The 18,604-nt window shown below is 45.1% G+C and overlaps 1 protein-coding gene across 1 annotated transcript in view; it reads right to left on the reverse strand.

The window, feature by feature from the left end:
* Positions 1–998: 998 nt before the first annotated feature.
* LOC134459368 (alpha-1,6-mannosylglycoprotein 6-beta-N-acetylglucosaminyltransferase B-like) overlaps positions 999–18,604 on the reverse strand; it is an 87,384-nt gene continuing 69,778 nt past the window's right edge. The window contains exons 10-12 of the mRNA XM_063211712.1: positions 8,160–8,234; positions 5,442–5,689; positions 999–1,740 (exon numbers count right to left, since the gene is read on the reverse strand). Of these exons, the coding sequence (XP_063067782.1) occupies positions 1,542–1,740; positions 5,442–5,689; positions 8,160–8,234 (522 nt within the window). The 3' untranslated portion in view covers positions 999–1,541. The remainder of the gene's footprint in view (positions 1,741–5,441; positions 5,690–8,159; positions 8,235–18,604) is intronic.

The raw sequence follows: 18,604 nt of genomic DNA on the forward strand, positions 1-18,604 counted from the left end.
ACCGGGAAACGACCCCGGCCGGACTCGAACCGGGGTCCCTGTGGGCATGAAAGCCCAAATGTGGGGGCTTAGCCTACTGCACCACAGCGCAATCTGCAGTTAAGTTATGCCTGTTGTCTGAATTGGGAGATGTGTTCTTGTTCTTGCAGGTGGGGTCTGTGGTAGGAGAACCTGTGGTTCATCACAACTTCCACGCTGTGGAGAACTTTTGGATGTAAGGCAGTCTTGTCCTTTTAACTTCTCTCTCCCTGATTCTGTGCGTGAGGTTAAAAAACTATATATAGAAATGCAATGGACAAAGGTAAAAAAGTACAGGTAGTAATGTGTGTAGGATTGTTCCGTTTCACTTGATTCAATCTGTATGTGTCTTTGAAAAGCATTTTCATTATCACATTACCAGCCTTTGACTTTGTAAAACCCTGAGCTAGTGTTGCTCTCTGTTATCCCAGATGCCATGTTGACATGCAGCTCCGAAGCAAGCTCTTCTTGAGGACGATTAACTTCTATTTTCCCTCACAGTCACAGGCACACTCATCCCATCATACAGTTGTAGACAAAATGGTACAGATAAAGATTTTTTTAATTTAAAATGAGAATTAAAAAACCTTAGACAACAGATGATTTCAGAGGTGTCCAGACATAATAAATAAATAAATAAATAAACAAACAAACAAACCCATCATTTTACTCATTTGGTAAAAAATCTGGATGGTTTTCGGTGCAAATTGTTTTTTGGTGCTCCCACCCAACAGATGAATAGTATGACTAGGACAGTGGTTCCCAACCTTTTTTGTCTTGCGTACCCCCTAAGCATCTTAGTTGTGCCGTGAGTACCCCCTAATTCATGTTCTATATCGCTTTCTCTGTCCTGATGTGACTACTCCATACATTTGTTATAATAATTACATTTTTCCGCGTACCCCCTGCAGTGTGCTCGCGTACCCCTAGTGGTACACGTACCCCTGGTTGGGAAACACTGGACTATGTAATAGTATTGACTATGAGCATCTATTTCCCCTCATCAACATTCATATTCATTCCATCATACAGTCCAGTCATCGTTTTGTAGATGTGTGACACATCATTGGTGTGTCTGGAGGGAAATGTTGACACTTTCATGCAAATGAAGCCTGTGAACATCACCGACCACATCAGTCAAGGAGACCAAGTGACACCACTACCTTAGAGAAGACTCAGAGGCCCAGACTAAGTGATCCTCCAAGTGCCACTGTAACCTCCTCCCTTTCATCTACCACCTGTTGCTAAATGTCACTGATGATCACACTGCTCCCTCATGTTGACACTGACTCTTGTGTACTGGCCCAGCCAGACAACCACACAGCTCTCATATCACTTCAGTGAGAGCTACAGGTGGAGAGTCACATGTCCAGTCATGGAGCTTTTCCACAGAACCAGCTGCAGCCAGAGGTTCCTGCTGTAGCCCCAGAGCTGACCATCCCTGAGGCCGCCCTGCAGTGCAGTGCAGTGGGCATGGGGCCAGCGGCTTTCTCCCCAGCTTGTGTTGAGAGGTGGCCTGGTCCTCATAGGCAGTCCCTGCAGAGGGCCTGTTGGCCCTGGATGAAGTCTCGACAGGGGCAGAGGCGGCGGTGCTTGGGGCCGGCCCCCGCACAGCTGAACAGCAGAGGCTCCTTCTGCAGGTAGCACTCGGCCTCCTCCGCGGACACCGCCGGGTACAGGTGGCTCACCTCCACCTCCAGAGCCTCACACTGCACCTGCAGCCTGGAGGAGGAGAGGAGAGGAGAGGAGAGGAGAGGAGAGAGGAGAGAGGAGGGGAGAGGAGAGGAGAGGAGAGGAGAGGAGAGGAGAGGAGAGGAGAGGAGAGGAGAGGAGAGGAGAGGAGAGGAGAGGAGAGAGGGACAGATGGCAAAGTGGATGATAACAAAGACAGAAGAGGATGAGAGTAAAAGAGAGGGAAGTGAAGGGGGCAAGGAGAGAGGAGGAGAAAGTGGTAGAGCAGAGGGGAGGAGAGGAGAGATGGATAGATTAGAGGGAAAGAGAAGAGTGCAAAGGAGGGAGGAGGGGAATTAGAACATTGGAGAGGATAGGTGGTGAAGTATACTTGGAAAGTGAGGTGGAAGAAGGAGGTGGAAGGGGTTGAAGGAGGGAAAAGAGAAGGTAAAATAAATAATAAAAGGTCTGCTAAAAAGGAAAAGACAGATGGAGTTGAGAGGAAGATAACGAAGAAAGGATCAAGAGAGGAGATAAGGAGGAGGACAATAAGAACTATAACTAACTAGAGTGCATTCTGAACACAATGACCCTCAAGTGAATTACCCACATCAACATGACCATGTGTCATTATATTGCACACAGTATCACTCCTCAATATACAGCTGTTGACACTTCTGTTGGCTGAACCCAAACCTTTTCCGAGACGGAGAGTTTAGTCAGTTTGCTTTATAACTTAGAGAGTGATATAGCCAGGAGAGCACATTCTCAAGTGCAAAAGCCGACATGCTCAAATGAGAAAACAATCTTTTTAAACACTGCGTTTGGATTCCGTGGAGAAGACCCACACACTGAGGACGACTTGACATCAAACAACATTTGCTGTGCACCATGTAATAAACTTAAGGGAGCACATTCTCAATAACTCCTGGATTACACAACACAACAATGCTCAAATGAGTTCTTCCCATTAACACGGCCATCATGTCAACATGTTGCACACAGCACCACTCCTCATTACACAGCTGTTGACACTACTAATGCCTGGGTAATGTGTGTCTGTCTTTGACTTTGTAGAAATCCAAACCCTTTTCCCAGACCTGTAACATGTCCCAAAGCTCCAGTTGTAAAGAGCACAGTGATCACAGGCCTGGTGCTTGAGTTTCAATTGGCCTTCTGTCATTACAAGCTTCACGCGCTCGCCACATTACGAGCTGGTTTCTTATTGTCTTCTGATTATAGACCGGGTTGGGGGCTAAGTTAATTTTCACAAAATGGCTGCTGTATTAAAGTATCATTTGTGTGGGAACTACGCATTGAGGGCAATTCAAATTCTTCCGTATGTACGTACATGTAATGTGCGTTGGGAAAAATGCAAAAATGCTTCATACAGTGAAGATGTTCCACTACCATTAAATTACACATAATACGTGTAATATAGTTGGACTAATTAGAATGATAACTTTTTGCCAATTAAGGTGATTATACTGTGCAGTTAATGAAGTGACATTTTACAAATGATGTGGCAGTGTGTATGTGGCTCCTCTTGTTATCTTTTTCATTAGTGTACTGGTAATTATAACTGTACCGAAGGTAGGCAACGCTTTTGACAAAAGTAAATTAAAGTCCTGTCATTTATTTGTTTTGTTTGTGCTTCTAACAATTTTCCTAATTAGTTAATTTACCTGGTTGGGAATTTCTGCCAAGTATGATCAGTTAGTATCTCAAACAGGAACATCAGTTGGTCAGACGTGTGGAAGATCCCACAGGCAAGACTCAGCTTCCTTATTTGCTCAACCTACGGCACGCTTCCCTGTCCCCGGAACCTCCACCAGTGGGTTGGAAATGAGGAAGGTTGTGCACTCTGCAATGCCCCAAACGTAAGCCTCCAGCACATCTTGTCAGGCTGCAAAGTCGCCCTCTCTCAGGGCCGCTATAGATGGCGCCATGACCAGGTTTTGAGAAAGCTATAGCCGAAGTGCTGGAGGAGTTCAGACAGGGAAGCAGAACACCATCGCCGGCAGAGCAACCCACCACCTTTGTCAAGGAAGGAGGGATCAGAAGCATCAGGTAAAGAGAAACCGCAAGACCCCTCACACCTGGCCAGGAGTGGAGCATGAAGGTTGACCTTGGCAAGAAGCATCAGTTTCCCACAGAGATTACCACCACATCTCTCCGACCAGACATAGTGGCGTGGTCTGTAAAGGTTAGAGCGTTATCCCTCATAGAGCTCACTGTGCCAATGGAGGAAGGGATTGAGGCTGCCTTTGAGCGAAAGAAGGCATACTCCGAGCTGGCTGCTGAGTGCCGGGAGGCGGGCTGGAAGACTACCATCTACCCAGTGGAGGTCGGATGCCAAGGCTTCATGGGGTTGTCAACCATACGCCTCCTGAAGGATGTGGGAGTCAACGGAGGAAGGCTAAGGAAGGCAACAAAGGAACTGGCAGAGGAGGCGGAGAAAGGGAGCTTTTGGCTCTGGCTGCGGAGGAAGGACAGAACCTGGGGGAATAACACCTAACCCCCAGACAACAGTTGCAGGGAACAACACCTATCAGCTGCAGGGGGTGACAGGGAGACGTCCCTGTCGCTGCTCCGCCACACGCTAGACGTTTCAGGATTAAAGGAGCGAAACGTTGATAAAGCAGTGGTTCCTGACTGACGATCCTGCAGCTGACCCATGGGCACCGGAGGAGGTTTTACAAGCAGCAATGCCAAGCAGGAATTAACATCTTCCTGTACAATCCCACATATGCAGCTGGACATTAACTTTCTGCAATCAAGATCCATCTTTTTCTGCACACACACACACGCACACGCACGCACACACACACACACACACACACACACACACACACACACACACACACACACACACACACACACACACACACACACACACACATCCAAAGTGGTGTCTTATGTGGTGAAGGCCTGGAGATTGTTGACGTAGGGGAAGAAGGCCGGTGTCCTGTCTATATGAGCGACCCGTCGATATGTTATCCTTTTCGCTACTGAGCATGCGCACGCATGCGCACACCCTCGCGGCGGTTTTCGTGGGTGATTGCCCATCGAATTGTGCAACCGCGGCAGTAGACTACTGGTTCGGAAATTGCATACTCTCGTAGGCTATGGGTTAAGTAGCCTAAGGCTGGTTTGGTACAATAATAGGTAAGAAATGCACTGGTGGGGATGTTTTGAAAATATGATTCCGGTCATTAAAAGAGGTTGCCCATAAATAGACAGACATCTGCCAATATAAAGCCACAATACGCTATCTGCTATCTGGGAATCTCTAAACCGCGCTTGTTTATCCCCATAGCACATAATTTCATATGGCAATGTTGCCTTGAGATACAGGCCCACGTCGTATTGGAACCAAACCAACAGCAAATGGCTGCATTAAACAACTCGTAGCCAGGCCCTGATCCCAAACACTTTCTCCAGTCCTGTATTTGCGCAAACTCAGCTCAGTCTATTTCATATGGCACGTTTCTTAAGTTGCTCAAACGAGAGGCTAACGTTTTTTTAGTGGTCAGCAGCCGCACGTTCTTATTAAACTCCGCACGAACGATTGCACACCCCTGTCCGTGAAATAAATAAAGTAATGGTTATTAAAACAGTCCTACGTGGACCATGGCCAATTGAAACATCTTCCACGGAAAATCAAGGTTGTTCATTTAGATCAGGCAGCACAAATCGATAGAACACCGCTATTGAGTAAGGCTACCGGTCGCTTATCTCGACGAGGCAACATATCTCGACAGAACACCGGCTCACACAGCAGCTTCTCCTCCTGGCATGTGTGGACACAGGAGAGGCCCTCAGGGGCCAGCACCAGCAGCATGGCAGACAGGGGAGGCCAAGAGGGGGGTGCTGTAACGTTGGGGGCCCACACCAGGGTGCTGCTGTTGGGCAGCAGTGTGAAGGGGCTGGGGGGGTTGCCTGGCCAGGACCTGGAGGTGTTCACCAGGGGAAACGGGGCATCTGGATGGCAGAAGTCCTGGTATGGGGAATAGTCAAAATGAAGCCACATGTATAAACTGTACATACAGTAGGCCTTCCTTGTAGAGTTAATTAAATGAGTCTTTGTAACCCATCTTGATGCTGTGTGTATATGTGCATACACTTGCATGTGTGCATGTGTTCGTTTGTGCATGCATGCGTGGGTGTATCTGTGGGTGTATGTCTGCGTGTCAAGAAAATGCTCAAATGCACACTGCTTGTGAAATGTTTAACTTGGCCTTGGATAAAACGGCAAGGAAACCATATTGTTACACTGGGGACCCGGGTTTGATTCCGGCCCAAGGTTTCTTCATGTTCCTCCTCTGTCTGTCTCTCCCACCAATTCCCTGTCATCTTCGCTATCCTATCACAAATGAAGGCGAAAAAGGCCCCTTAAAAATGTTTAGCGCAGCTGTATGTAATGTGGACTCCTTATGAAACATGTCGAGCCCTGCCTACACTAACATCTCTAAATCACAGAGTAAAGCTGAAACAGAGAAACTATTAGGTTTCTCTTAGGAAAATACCCTCTTAATAAGCAAAACATATCAGGCTATATTAAATGTGTTTGCATATGCATCAGGGAGCATTTAAATGTTGATCGGGTAAATAGCAGAGTTTATGTCTCAGTGCTCTGCAATACAGAGAGTAATGGAGAGTGAAATGTGGTTGAGCAATGTGATTGAGACTAATAAGTAAGTTAAGGGATAACGGCCGACGAGGTGACCGGCTCCACAAAGTTAATGGTGAGGCGGCGGCTCCGAACTCTGGCAACGTGTGCAGCACAGAGTTGCCTCCGCCAAGCGGAATCGGTCGACCTCGAAGGCCGTAATCCCGCTTATCTGCTGTTAGGGTAGGGTACTTTTTAAAATCCATTACTGTCTGAAAAGTTGTGGGATCTAAGCCAACTGCACCAGAATCTTGTGAGCGAGATAGACGCATTGCGTCAAGGGTGCGACTAAGTAAGACGCATCTAGAATTTTGGCCTGGAATGCCGACGTTGTGATTTCTTAATTTTCCGTAGATAATGTGCAGGTTTCTACAGCGTTATTCCTTGGACACCGTCTGTATTCCAAACGAATATTCTAAGTGCGTCTAACTTAGTCACACGCTTGACGACTGACCAGTTCCACGGAATTAATGGCCACCCCATCAGCCAATCAGAGAAGAGAATTCCTTTGCGAAGGCAGATAAAACTGATTTAAATCATCCATCTTCTCATCTTCTCCCCCTTATCTCTCTCTCTCTCTCTCTCTCTCTCTCTCTCTCTCTCTCTCTCTCTCTCTCTCTCTCTCTCTCTCTCTCTCTCTGTCTCTCTCTCACAATCTCAGCACAGTAACTGGCTAGCTATAGAACAGCATGTTTCTTCCAGGGTGAGGGTAGGATTCAATATCAGCTCCATCTCTGCTGATCTGAGAAACAGTAGCAGCAGTTGTAGCAGCAGTGTATTGACATCTCAGTCTGCCCAGTGAGAGTGTTTGGTTGGCCTCCCCCTGCAGGCCAGACTTTCTCTCTCTCTCTCTCTCTCTCTCTCTCTCTCTCTCTCTCTCTCTCTCTCTCTCTCTCGCTCTCTCTCTCTCACTCACTCACCCCACCGCAGGGGCCGGGCACCGTTCTGCACTACACTGCACCTCACCGCACCTCACTAGCCTTGCCTCTCAGCTGAACTCAGTCGACTCATACCAGAATACAGCACCGATAAACAATGCACTGACAAACGTCATATGTGCGAGAACATAGCCATGGGTCTGTGTGTGTGTGTGTGTGTATGTGTGTGTGTGTGTGTGTGTGTGTGTGTGTGTTTATATGTGCATGTGACCGTTGTTGTTGTGTTGTGAGAGAGGGAGAGAGAGAGAGAGAGAGAGAGAGAGAGAGAGAGAGAGAGAGAGAGAGAGAGAGAGAGCAAGAGATCAGTAGGCAGAGTCCACATTCTAGATGCCAGACCCAGTGATGTGTACAGTACGTTTATATGCATGTAACAACGTGGTGTTGGGATGTTGACAGGCCTGAGACAGCGACCCCGAGAGGGGATCAGAGGCCACTGCCCTCTATTCCTCCATTTCTCTCTGGCTGTCAGACCATTATACAGATAACAGATAGCTCAGGAAATAGCTCAACACACACACACTGTGTGTGTGTGTGTGTGTGTGTGTGTGTGTGTGTGTGTGTGTGTGTGTGTGTGTGTGTGTGTGTGTGTGTGTGTGTGTGTGTGTGTGTGTGTGTGTGTGTGAAAGAATGGGGGCAAGAAAGTGAGAGAGAAAGAGGTTTGCTGGTATGTGTCTGAGCGAGAGAGCAAGAGAAGAACCAGATAAAAAGGGAGAGAGAGAACAAGAGAAGAACCAAAGACAGAAAGAGATAGAGCAAGAGAGAGAGAGAAACAGAAAGAGAATGAGAGACAGAGCTAGAGACAGAGAGAGAGAGAAGAGAGAGCATGGATATGATTGTGTGTGCGTATAGAGGAATCTGACCTGGTGTTCTATGTAGGCATTCAGTCTCTCCAGCATCCCCTCACAGGTATACTCATAAGGCAGGTAAGGCTCCACCTGAAACACACACACACACACACTTGTGGACATACATCAGACTGCCAAGTATCACTAAACCTCTGCTGATTGCAGACACACACACACATGCTCGCACACACGCACGCACGCACGCACGCACGCACGCACACACACACACACACACACACACCAGTTTGCACTTACTGGCACAGGGCCTCTTGAGGACATTATTATTTTTGTTAATAATGAGAGGTGCTCCAAAATCATATCTTTATATCGCCCACATGTTCATAACAATTTCCCTACAAAAACATAACTCACAGACAGACAGACAGACAGACAGACAGACAGACAGACAGACAGACAGACAGATAGAAAAACATGCACACACAGAGACACACACACACACTCTCACACATACACGCACACACGCACACACACACACACAACACTATATTACATTGCATTTGGCAGACGTTTCATAACCAAAGCGACTTACAATCAAGTACATAATCATAGCTAACATCACTAGCAGATACAAAGTGCACAGGACAGAACAACAAGTGCAGATGCAAAGAAGGGTAAGTTAGGTTTTTTTTTGTTTTTTTTTGTTTTTTTTAATTAAAGTAGAGTACACACATATACACACATCATGTTAAGAAGCTGGCCTGGGACTAGGCAAGCTCAAGCATTAGTGCAGTAGATAGTCATGAAAGAGGAGAGTCATTACTTGCTTCTTGAGGGCTGAAAGAGATGTGCTTAGTCTTTCTCCCTCTGTTAGACTGTTCCCCAACTGGGGAACAACAACAGAGAACAGTCTTGACTGGGAGTACCTAGAGCGAGCAGGTGGCAGAGACAGACGGCTTGTGCTGGAGGAGCACATTTCTCTTCCATCAACATAATATGTTTAGTATTATGGCTTTAGTAAGTCCTTCAGATAAACTTGGGTCGTTCCTGCGATGGTTTTGTAAGCAAGGGTCAAGGCCTTATGCTTGATCTGGGCGGCGATCGCTAGCCAGTGCAACTGAATGAATAGAGGAGTAACATGGGTCCTTTTGGGTTGATTGAATACCAATCATGCCGCCGCATTCTGGACAATCTGCAGTGGTTTTAGCACACAGGCAGGTAGATCTGCCACGAGGGAGTTGCAGTAGTCATCGCGGGATATGATTGTGGCCTGAACCAGTCGTTGTGTAGAATATTGGGTCAGCACGGGTCTGATTTGCCACATGTTAGACATCTGGAATCGACAGGTCCAGGTGACTGAGTTGATGTAGTTTGCGCATGACAGTCATCAACGCCAAGGTCTGGTGCCAAGGTTTTTGGTGACTTTGTTTGGGGTCACAATGGTGGAGCCCATCTTGAGGTTGATGCTGTGACAGAGTGAGTCTTAAGTTGGGATCACCAGGAGCTCTGCCTTGAACAGGTTCAGCTGTCGGTGGTGGTCTGGTCCTTCATCCAAGTTGACAAGTCGGTGAGGCAGGCAGAGATGCGTCCCAAAACCGTGGTGTCCTCTGGACGGAATGGCAGGTACATCTGGGTGTCATCAGCATAGCAGTGATAGGAGAACCCATGTGTTTGAATAACTAGTCCCAGAGAGGAGGTGTACATTGCAAACAGAAGGGGCCCAAGCACTGGTCCTTGGGGTACACCTGTGGAGAGGGTGTGAGTCATAGACAGTTTCCCTTGTCATGACACACTGAAGGTGCGCCCAGATAAGTAGGAGTTGAATCAAAGAAAAAGGGGGCGCACCTTGCATCAATTTTTTTCTTTTTTCTTTATTTTTTGTGCACAGACGCGTTTCGGCGTGTGCCTTCCTCAGTGTGGAAACGCGTCTGTGCACAAAAAATAAAGAAAAAAGAAAAAAATTGATGCAAGGTGCGCACCCTTTTTCTTTGATTTTAAGTATTCTTTGGGGCAGCACCCTTAAAAGTTATCAAGAAACCTGAGTGAAGCCTGCTATCTACCTGATTTAGGTAGGAGTTGAACCATGAGTGGACAACACCAGTGATTCCCATGGTCGTGAGTATCCTCAGGAGTATCTTGTGATGACTGTGTCAAAGGCTGCAGACAGGTCTAGCAGGATGAGGACCAAGGATATTCCCTCTAGTCCTTCTAGTCCTCTAGTCCTTAGAGCTTCAGTTACTGAGAGTAAGGCGGTTTCAGTTGAGTGTCCACTTCTGAAACCAGATTGTTTTGGGTCCAGTAGTCCTTTCTGATTTAGGAGGTTGGTAACCCGTTTTGCATCTTCCCTCAGTGTCTTGGATATGAAGGGAAGCAGTGTGACAGGGCAGTACTTTTCTACTTGAGCACGGTTCAGTGCAGGCTTCTTCAGTAGTGGTGTGTTACCCTTGCTTGTTTGAAGGCGGAGGGGACAGTGCCAGAGAACAGTGAGTTCATGATGGATGTGATCGCTGGGACCACTGTTTGGGCAATGTCTTGAAGGAGGTTCTGGGACTAGTGGGACGGCTCACTGTGATGAGTCTGGAGACATCTTCTTCAGAGAGCAGAGTAAATTCATGTGTGGCAGCAGTCTGCATGGTTGCCAGGGGGGATCTTTGGGGGAGGAGGGCGGCTCACAGAATTGCTAGTTAATGTTTGCCGTCTTTTCAGTTAAAAACAAGTTGTCTGGGTTAAGGTCTGTGGCCACCGGAGGGGGGTGAGGGTAGAGCAGTGACTTGAATGTAGAGAGCAACTTACGTGAGAAGGTAGTGTTGCACACACACACAAACTCCATTTTCATCTCCAGCATTCTTACTTCCGCCACCACTTATATACTCAGTAAACATGTGCGTCTACCCCGTTCATATGATTATGCTTGCCTGCATTAAGCAAGTGCAACCGCTCCCACAAAGTCATTTGCACTACCGTGTGATTGCCCTCAATTCTTAATCAGTAAAGAGCTGATAAAATCAAATCACTGGCAAATGGACTGAGAGAACATCCACTTCATCATCCATTGGCACACTCCTCTCTGGCTTCTGGAGTGGGCTTTACTAATTCAGACAATGGAGAAATAAAGCGCCCTGACTCCACGTCCACGGCTGATTCCTTCACCCCTCATTGGGTGTTTAACTCCAAGTCTTTTGCTCTCATTGACTTGTTTTCAAGTCGTGTCTGATCAAATGAAAAATGTACTGAATAATAAGTGTCAATTTTGCTGTGGGCGGCCTATTTGCATGGGCTAAGTTGTGTGTGATTATTTGTGCGAGAGGCGCTGCATGGTCAATGAGATTGATGCATATGTGAACGGCTGCTGCACTTCTGTTGGAGGAGTCTCTATTTACTCCAAGTGGAAGCAGCCTTCTGGCACTACAGTGTGGTAGGGTGAGGGTGTAGGGTGTACAATGGTGGGTGTATGGTGATGTGGAGGCTCTGTGAGGACAGTGGCTTTCAAACTGCTAGATAATGACATTTGGAGTTTATTTTCTTTCTTATTAGTTTATTTCATCAGAGTCAAATGAAGTGTATCCAGCACCTCATCAGCTATTCTGCTACATGCTCTGCCCTGGGCGACGCACACACACACACGCACACATGCACACACGCACGCACACACATACAGTATGCTGGAGCAGCAGCAATGAGATAAAGTCTTTATCAGTTCTTATGTTGTCAGAGGAATCATAATCATCATCATTTGCGTTGATGTTCTTCACATTATTCTGGAGAGGCAAACAACTCAGAGGACGCATTTGCCCTCGAAACTGCTATTTGCAACCTGTCTGTCAACTTACCCTTTCATGTTATGAACCTTTCATGTTTTTTCTTTTTTTCCTTTCGTATCCTACAGGAAGCAATCTCAGTTGGTCTTTACTTCTTGACATCTGACACCTAGGCAACAACATTAACACCCACCAAAAGCAGGGCGAATTGCTCTGCTCAAATCATTTTGTGGATCCTCTAGATTTCTGAAAGTAAAAGCTAAAACAAAAACCAAAAGGTGGCATATTTTTTTCTTTCTTTTTATCTTACTTTTGAAAAGGTTCATATTAGAAAACAAAACACTGCACGGTGGCTCAATGAGCCAAGCAGGCTTGTACGAAATTCCGAATGGAAAGAATTTCAATTCAAAGTAATGCCATAATGCTAACACTAGGTGGTGGTGTTCTATGTACTTTCAATGGGGGGTCTGGATTAAATTCAAAGAAATTCAAGGTAACGGCACCACCTACTGTTCGTATTATGGCATTATTTTGAATTGAAATTCTTTCCATTCTGAATTTCGTACAAGCCTGGAGCCAAGAGGCTATAGTACTAGGCCGGCGACCCGGTTTTGATCCTGACCTGAGGTCCTTTGCCCTCTCTCTCTCCTCACTCCCTGTCTTTCTCAACTGTCCTGTCTGGTTAATAAAGGTGAAAAAGCCTAATAAAATATATTATAAAAAAAGATACAAAAAAGAAAACAAAACAAAACAGCTAAGACATTTGTAATGTTAATATCTTAGTGTGAACGGTTCATTCTAGAGGATGTTTCTCTCCATCTGAAGAGGCTGAATGAGAGATATTTTTTATATTTCCATTACACCAAAACTATCGGTATTCTCCTGCTAAATTCATGTCTAGTGTTACTTATCCGTTAACAGTGCCAGTTATCATGTGGCATTATGAGGGCAGATGAGGGGTTTTGTTTTAAGTCAGGTTGGTGAGGAGAGAGCAGGAGATTAGGAAGTATTATGGACACTCCACTGCACTTTGGCAAAGGGATCCTTAACCTGTTGTATTGTTATGCTGGGACAATAGATCAGAACCAGAATTTTATTCATAAATGGTGGCCTTGGCAGACAGCAATTATCACATCGCCTCACTGCTGTTTACTACCATACTAACATTCTTTATCCCACTCTCCCTGTTTTGCTTAAGTCATAAAACCACTCCAGCTGGTGCATAATTTGTGAGCTGACAAGTGTTGTTTTCAGTTTCCCTGTAGGGGAAGACTCAACAGACATAGGATCTATTAAAATAGTTGATTGAGTACATTGCCTATCAGGGGTAAAATCTAATCAGTAGGGGTCACAACCCTCCCCTCACCCAAAACCTAAATCTTCTGACTCAGGAGCTTACTAATGCGAAAGCCGTCTAGCGTAGCTGTAATCAATGGACAAATCAATGGCTCTGTGGGAAAAAAACTCTAAAACTGTTGAGAATCCTGAGTATCCATGGACCTGGCTCCCATCAGATTTATAATTAATATTTCCACAGTACATCACAGTCACTTCAAATGATCCAGCGTCTAAAAATGCACTGAAGAACCCTCTCACTCATAAACTCAAACCTTTCAGAATACTTCCATGTATTGTACTTTATGAGTGGATGGGTGTGGTACTTTTCAAGCAGTGACATGATGGTTTTATTATATTTTTATATTATTTATTTTAGTAGTTTTATATGTATTATTTTCCAAAGTAGTTAAAGTAGTACACATCAGATGGAATAATTAATGTGTGATCAAATAAAATCTGCGTCTTCACACATAATCAAGCTGTTTGAATTTGCAAATATGCGAGTGAAAAGTTCATAATGCATGAAAGATTGATCACGTTTTGAGGTTTTGTTAGTGCCAAGAGAGTTGGATGGTGACTCAAGGACAATGTGATAGAAGTTCAATCCAGTGAGAGAGTTTGGCAGGCTGATATGGCCTCATGTTAAAGACTTTAACATTGTGTGACAGAGGATTTAATAGTGTGCAAAAAAGTTGAGCTGAATGTAGCTGAAGACACTCTCATTTAGACACAGTTCAAACTATGTGACATTTGTTGGCACTCAAAAAGACCTTGAATTATCTGAGCTGGACATTTCAAACATATGGTAGTCTCTCTTTCTGTCTCACACAACACGGCACACATACATGTGTGTGCACAAAAACACATACAAGAACAGACAATGGAAATGGGCCTATTTAAGATAGCATGCATACATATATTGTGCCAATATGTGGACGCTGATGTGAACATCTTCCTCCACTCTTGCTGCCCAAAACAATTATGACAAGTATGCACACTTTTCATATATCTCTGTTTCAAAGTTTAAACACCAATTGTAGTACATGCAATTACAGATACTGCCTTCAGGTGTCTGGGATAGCAGACAGGGCTGCTATCTTGGTGAAGAGGGTGGCAGCTCCAAGCCCATACACACTGGAAACTGAAACAAATGTGCTGACACTACTGTCATACCAGTACTTTTGACCACAAAGCCTGCATCCTTGGCCTTAAATACTGTACTTTGTGCACAGTAGATACGATACTTATTCAACTCAAACCTCACAATTGACAAACCTCACAATTGGGAGCTCATCCAAGACTGTGCTAACATAAATTGATGCGGTCTGTGGAGAATTAAGGAAAACCATGCTGCAAGGTGCCATACTACTAGCCAGGCTGTGCCCTCCTAGTGACGCCACGTATTCAGCGTTGCCTCTAGTCAGGCCAGGAACAATACAAACACGATTCTGAGCTCCCGAAAAAAACGGGAACTCCTCTCACTTTGTCAGGGAGCAAACAATCATTACCAAACTAAGGGAGGTGGGTCAACCATACCGTTTGGGAAATGTTTATTGTTATGCTCTTGGTCAGACCAAGTCTCGAAGAGATTTGAAAGTCGATGATAATCAAGCTACCATACTACACAAGTTGGTCTCCCTCTAGCAAGCAGACTCTAAATACATTATAGTTTTGACTTTTGACAGGTTCTCAGTGATGAACAATGAGCTTAGAGCGCTCATGTAGTCTCTTCTCTGCCTCTAAATCAATTGCTCTCTTTAACACACCTGGCAGGTGCTGTGGCACTATAGCAAGAGAGCAAAGAAGAGCGTGGGAACAAGAGCGGAAATGAATTGATCTGGCCTGCTTGTTGTACTAACAGATCAAGTCTGGCACCAATGATAAATTCCACCTGCTTCCCTTGCTAGGCAGAGTTCATCGATTAGCCCAAAAGTTGGCCATGTTCTCTGGAAGGCTGCCATCTTGGAATGGCGAGCCAAGCCCAGTCTTAAACAGGTGTGTGCCGCACTTCACCACAACATTGTCTGGTAACACTTAATTTTAGGGTTACATCTATTAGCACTAATACATACAATATTAATGCCTGTGTAAGTAACTTGTAAGGCATGTACTAAGCAAAATCAGACAGTTGTTAGACATTTAGTCTTGTTCATGTAAAATAAGGGATTTATTACCAAAATAACCTTAGTAAGGACCTAGTAGACCTAGATTTCTATTTATGAGTAAGCAGTAAGGGCCAGAATACAATGTGTATAATCTCCTGGTACACTGTGTGAACAAATCCTGAACAGTGTGAAAACAGATGTGGAATAAGGGTCCCTATTCTAAAGTGAGGCATTGCTCAGCCCAGATGGCTTAGGGCCCCCGCACTACCTAGGGCCCACGCTCTACCCAGTGTTAATTTTGACAGGAATTTTTAATTTAGTTTTAGTTTTAGTCTCTTGACGAAAATGTAATTTTAGTTTTAGTCACAATTTAGTCATCTAAATCATTTTTGTTTTAGTCTAGTTTTAGTCGACTAAAATTCATACAATTTTAGTCGACGAAATCTAAATTCATTTTAGTCGACTAAAATAGGCTATTACATTATTTCCTCTTGTCTACACTTCTCTATAAAATTGTCAAACTAAAATAGGGCCTACCATTTGGGGAAATCAATGATTAAAATAACATATTGTAGGCTAATAAGAAAATATTGTAAAAAAAAAAACTGCCAGAGCGTCCAATGTGTAAAAAAAATCATGGCCGCGACACTCATAAATTGCTGTCGATATTTTAGAACGACTTCGGGGGAATATGGGACTGCACGTTATGAAAAAATGGCCTACTTGTGGGTATACCAGTAATCAAGAGCGTCGCGGGGTACAGTAGGTGCATGCAGGCAAGGACGCCTGGAGCCGTACGGCCGTACGCACTGTGGGTACCTTCACCAGTGGAGGAAGTTTTTTTTTTTTTTTTAAATAAATATTACGCCTATTGTGTCTTCTATGAATGTTGTGACAATGCAACATATTAGAAAAGAAGCAGCATGAAGCAAATTAAAGAGCAGAGACTCCATTGGGCACCATTAATTTACAAAGGCAGATAGCCTGCTTTTTGCTTCTGTGCGTAAAACTCGCGCGCTCCTGAAAAAAAGATACAGTAACAAGTTCTAGTTCCATCAGCGGAATTCTAACTTGTTGAGCGGCTACCTCCAGTCAGACATAGCCCGCAAATTTAAGTCTAGTAGTTCTAGTTAGCAAAGACAGCTCTACATTTCCCACTTGGAATAACACATAGCCTATGTCGTGGCGTCGCTGATGGCAGAACAGTCAAATAACCAAAGTTAATGTATTGAAAGTGACAAGTTTCAATCGTAGCCAAAATCCAGTTGTCATGTGGGCTAGGAAGAAGGCATCGGATGGTAGCAGTACAGGTAGGCTAAGTTGTTTCATTCATCACTGAGCCCGCCGCGGCAAATATTATAGGGTACTTTGCTTCTGGTGTCATATTTCCTAAAGTATTTTGGTTTAGTTCTGTGTATTGTGGCTTTCTACAGAGACGGTTTTATGAGAGGTACGGAACTTTGCTTTGTAGCCTACTAGCTTCGGACGGCAGCACTGACAGCTGGTTTAGCTGGTTATGTGTGCTACGCAAATACATTATGTTCAGGAAAGCGTTCTAAAGCAATTCTGCATGTTTTGATGACATGCAGTTTGGGTGTTTTCTAATGCTTATTGCGCACGTTTTCCTGTTTGCTGACATGAACAGCATTCTGCGATTTGTGTGCGAGTGCGTCAGTGGTTCTCTTGTGCTCTGTCTCTATTGCGCATTTGTTATCAGCCTGGACTAGCATTCAGTGCATTACAATGGCACTGCACTTGTTGGAAGACGTCTCTCTCTCTCTCTCTCTCTCTCTCTCTCTCTCTCTCTCTCTCTCTCTATCTCTATCTCTCTCTCGTGCGCGTATTGCAAGCTGTTGCATATTGTTTGCTTGATGCAAAGTTGTGATGGCACGTGACACGCGCTCTCGTTGACATGGTTGTGTGTCCATGGTTGCATGCATTCGCAGGACGTTATTGAAATAAGTAAGCCCATACGACTTCATTGCGAGCGTCGACGTTGCGCAACGGACGTCAGCGAGAACTTGTTGTCACGATGTGGGTGTTATTAAATACAGCGCATTTAAAGTCGGCCACAAATATGAACGAGACGATGAGCTCGCACCAGTTTGCTCTACTAACACACCACGTGTGAGGAGTGGGGGGACAGGCAGTGAGGAGGAGCTGAAGTGGGGACCTGCGCAAACTTGTGTAGAGGTGTGAGACAAGACCCATATACACACGTGAGTGAGTTGTTGACCAACCAGTTCATGGGCGCGTGACCTCGGAGGCAGTCCGCCGACGAGCGCCGACGAGCGTTGAAGGGGATAAGCAACTGCAGAGGTTGCAAGATCTGACTGCAGCCGCATTCATCCCGCGATAGTTTTACACCATGTGACATGTCACCTCGTCAACGCAACGTCGACGAAATTTCGAAGTTTGACAGGAAATCTAACCGTCATGCAGCATTTTCCACCCAGGGTGCATTGCTGTCTAAATGCGCATACATGCGTTGACACATCTCGATCGCACCTACTCATTTGAAAGCGTGGAAGGGTCGTTCACTTCCTATTTCAGTGTCCTTGACTGAAACAAGTCGCAAAACTCCACACTTCCGAATCCTTTGCGATCGGCACTAAAGTGATTCTTATCAGAAGGCTTTTGCCTACGCATAGACCCTTAAATTAGCCTACAAACATTAGCGAACATTGAAAAAAATTCAAACAATGACCGTCGGGTAGCAGGTTCATGAAAGCGCAGGGAGTGGAGAAGTTCCACAAAAATGCAGAGAAAGATGTTTGCTACTGTGCGACAGCACCACCACCTATTTCATGACTGCTTAAACTTCTTCCTCATGGATAAATGGGCAACAATATTTTCTCCAGCCAGGATTGCACTGAAAAGTAGGCTACTGCTGTTAAAAAAGGGTCACGGTCACTGCCTGTCACTGTGCCTGCTGCGTGTGTGTGTGCAACACGTTCTCACCCCCATTACCTCGAATACAGACGCTTTGTCAGGACCCGTGGCGTCGGCGTTCGAGTGAAAGGCAGCCCATTTGCGTCTGTATCCGATGCGAAGGCAGTTTCATGCTGCAAGCTGCACAACGAAAAGCTTTCTTATCCACATGCGCAGCAAGGCTGTTCTGGTCCATGAAAGGACACGGCACGCATTTATAACAGAAATAAACATTTATTTAGGCTACCTGCTTTCTCACTACAATAGCATTTCCATCGAAGCCCTATCCTAAAAAGCCACGATTTAATATCAAACTTTATGGTCAATTTGATTAATAGTCTATGCAAATAATATTTTATCCGAATAAAGT

The sequence above is a fragment of the Engraulis encrasicolus genome, chromosome 2, assembly GCF_034702125.1.
Source record: "Engraulis encrasicolus isolate BLACKSEA-1 chromosome 2, IST_EnEncr_1.0, whole genome shotgun sequence".
In the NCBI taxonomy this organism is placed as follows: Eukaryota; Metazoa; Chordata; class Actinopteri; order Clupeiformes; family Engraulidae; genus Engraulis; species Engraulis encrasicolus.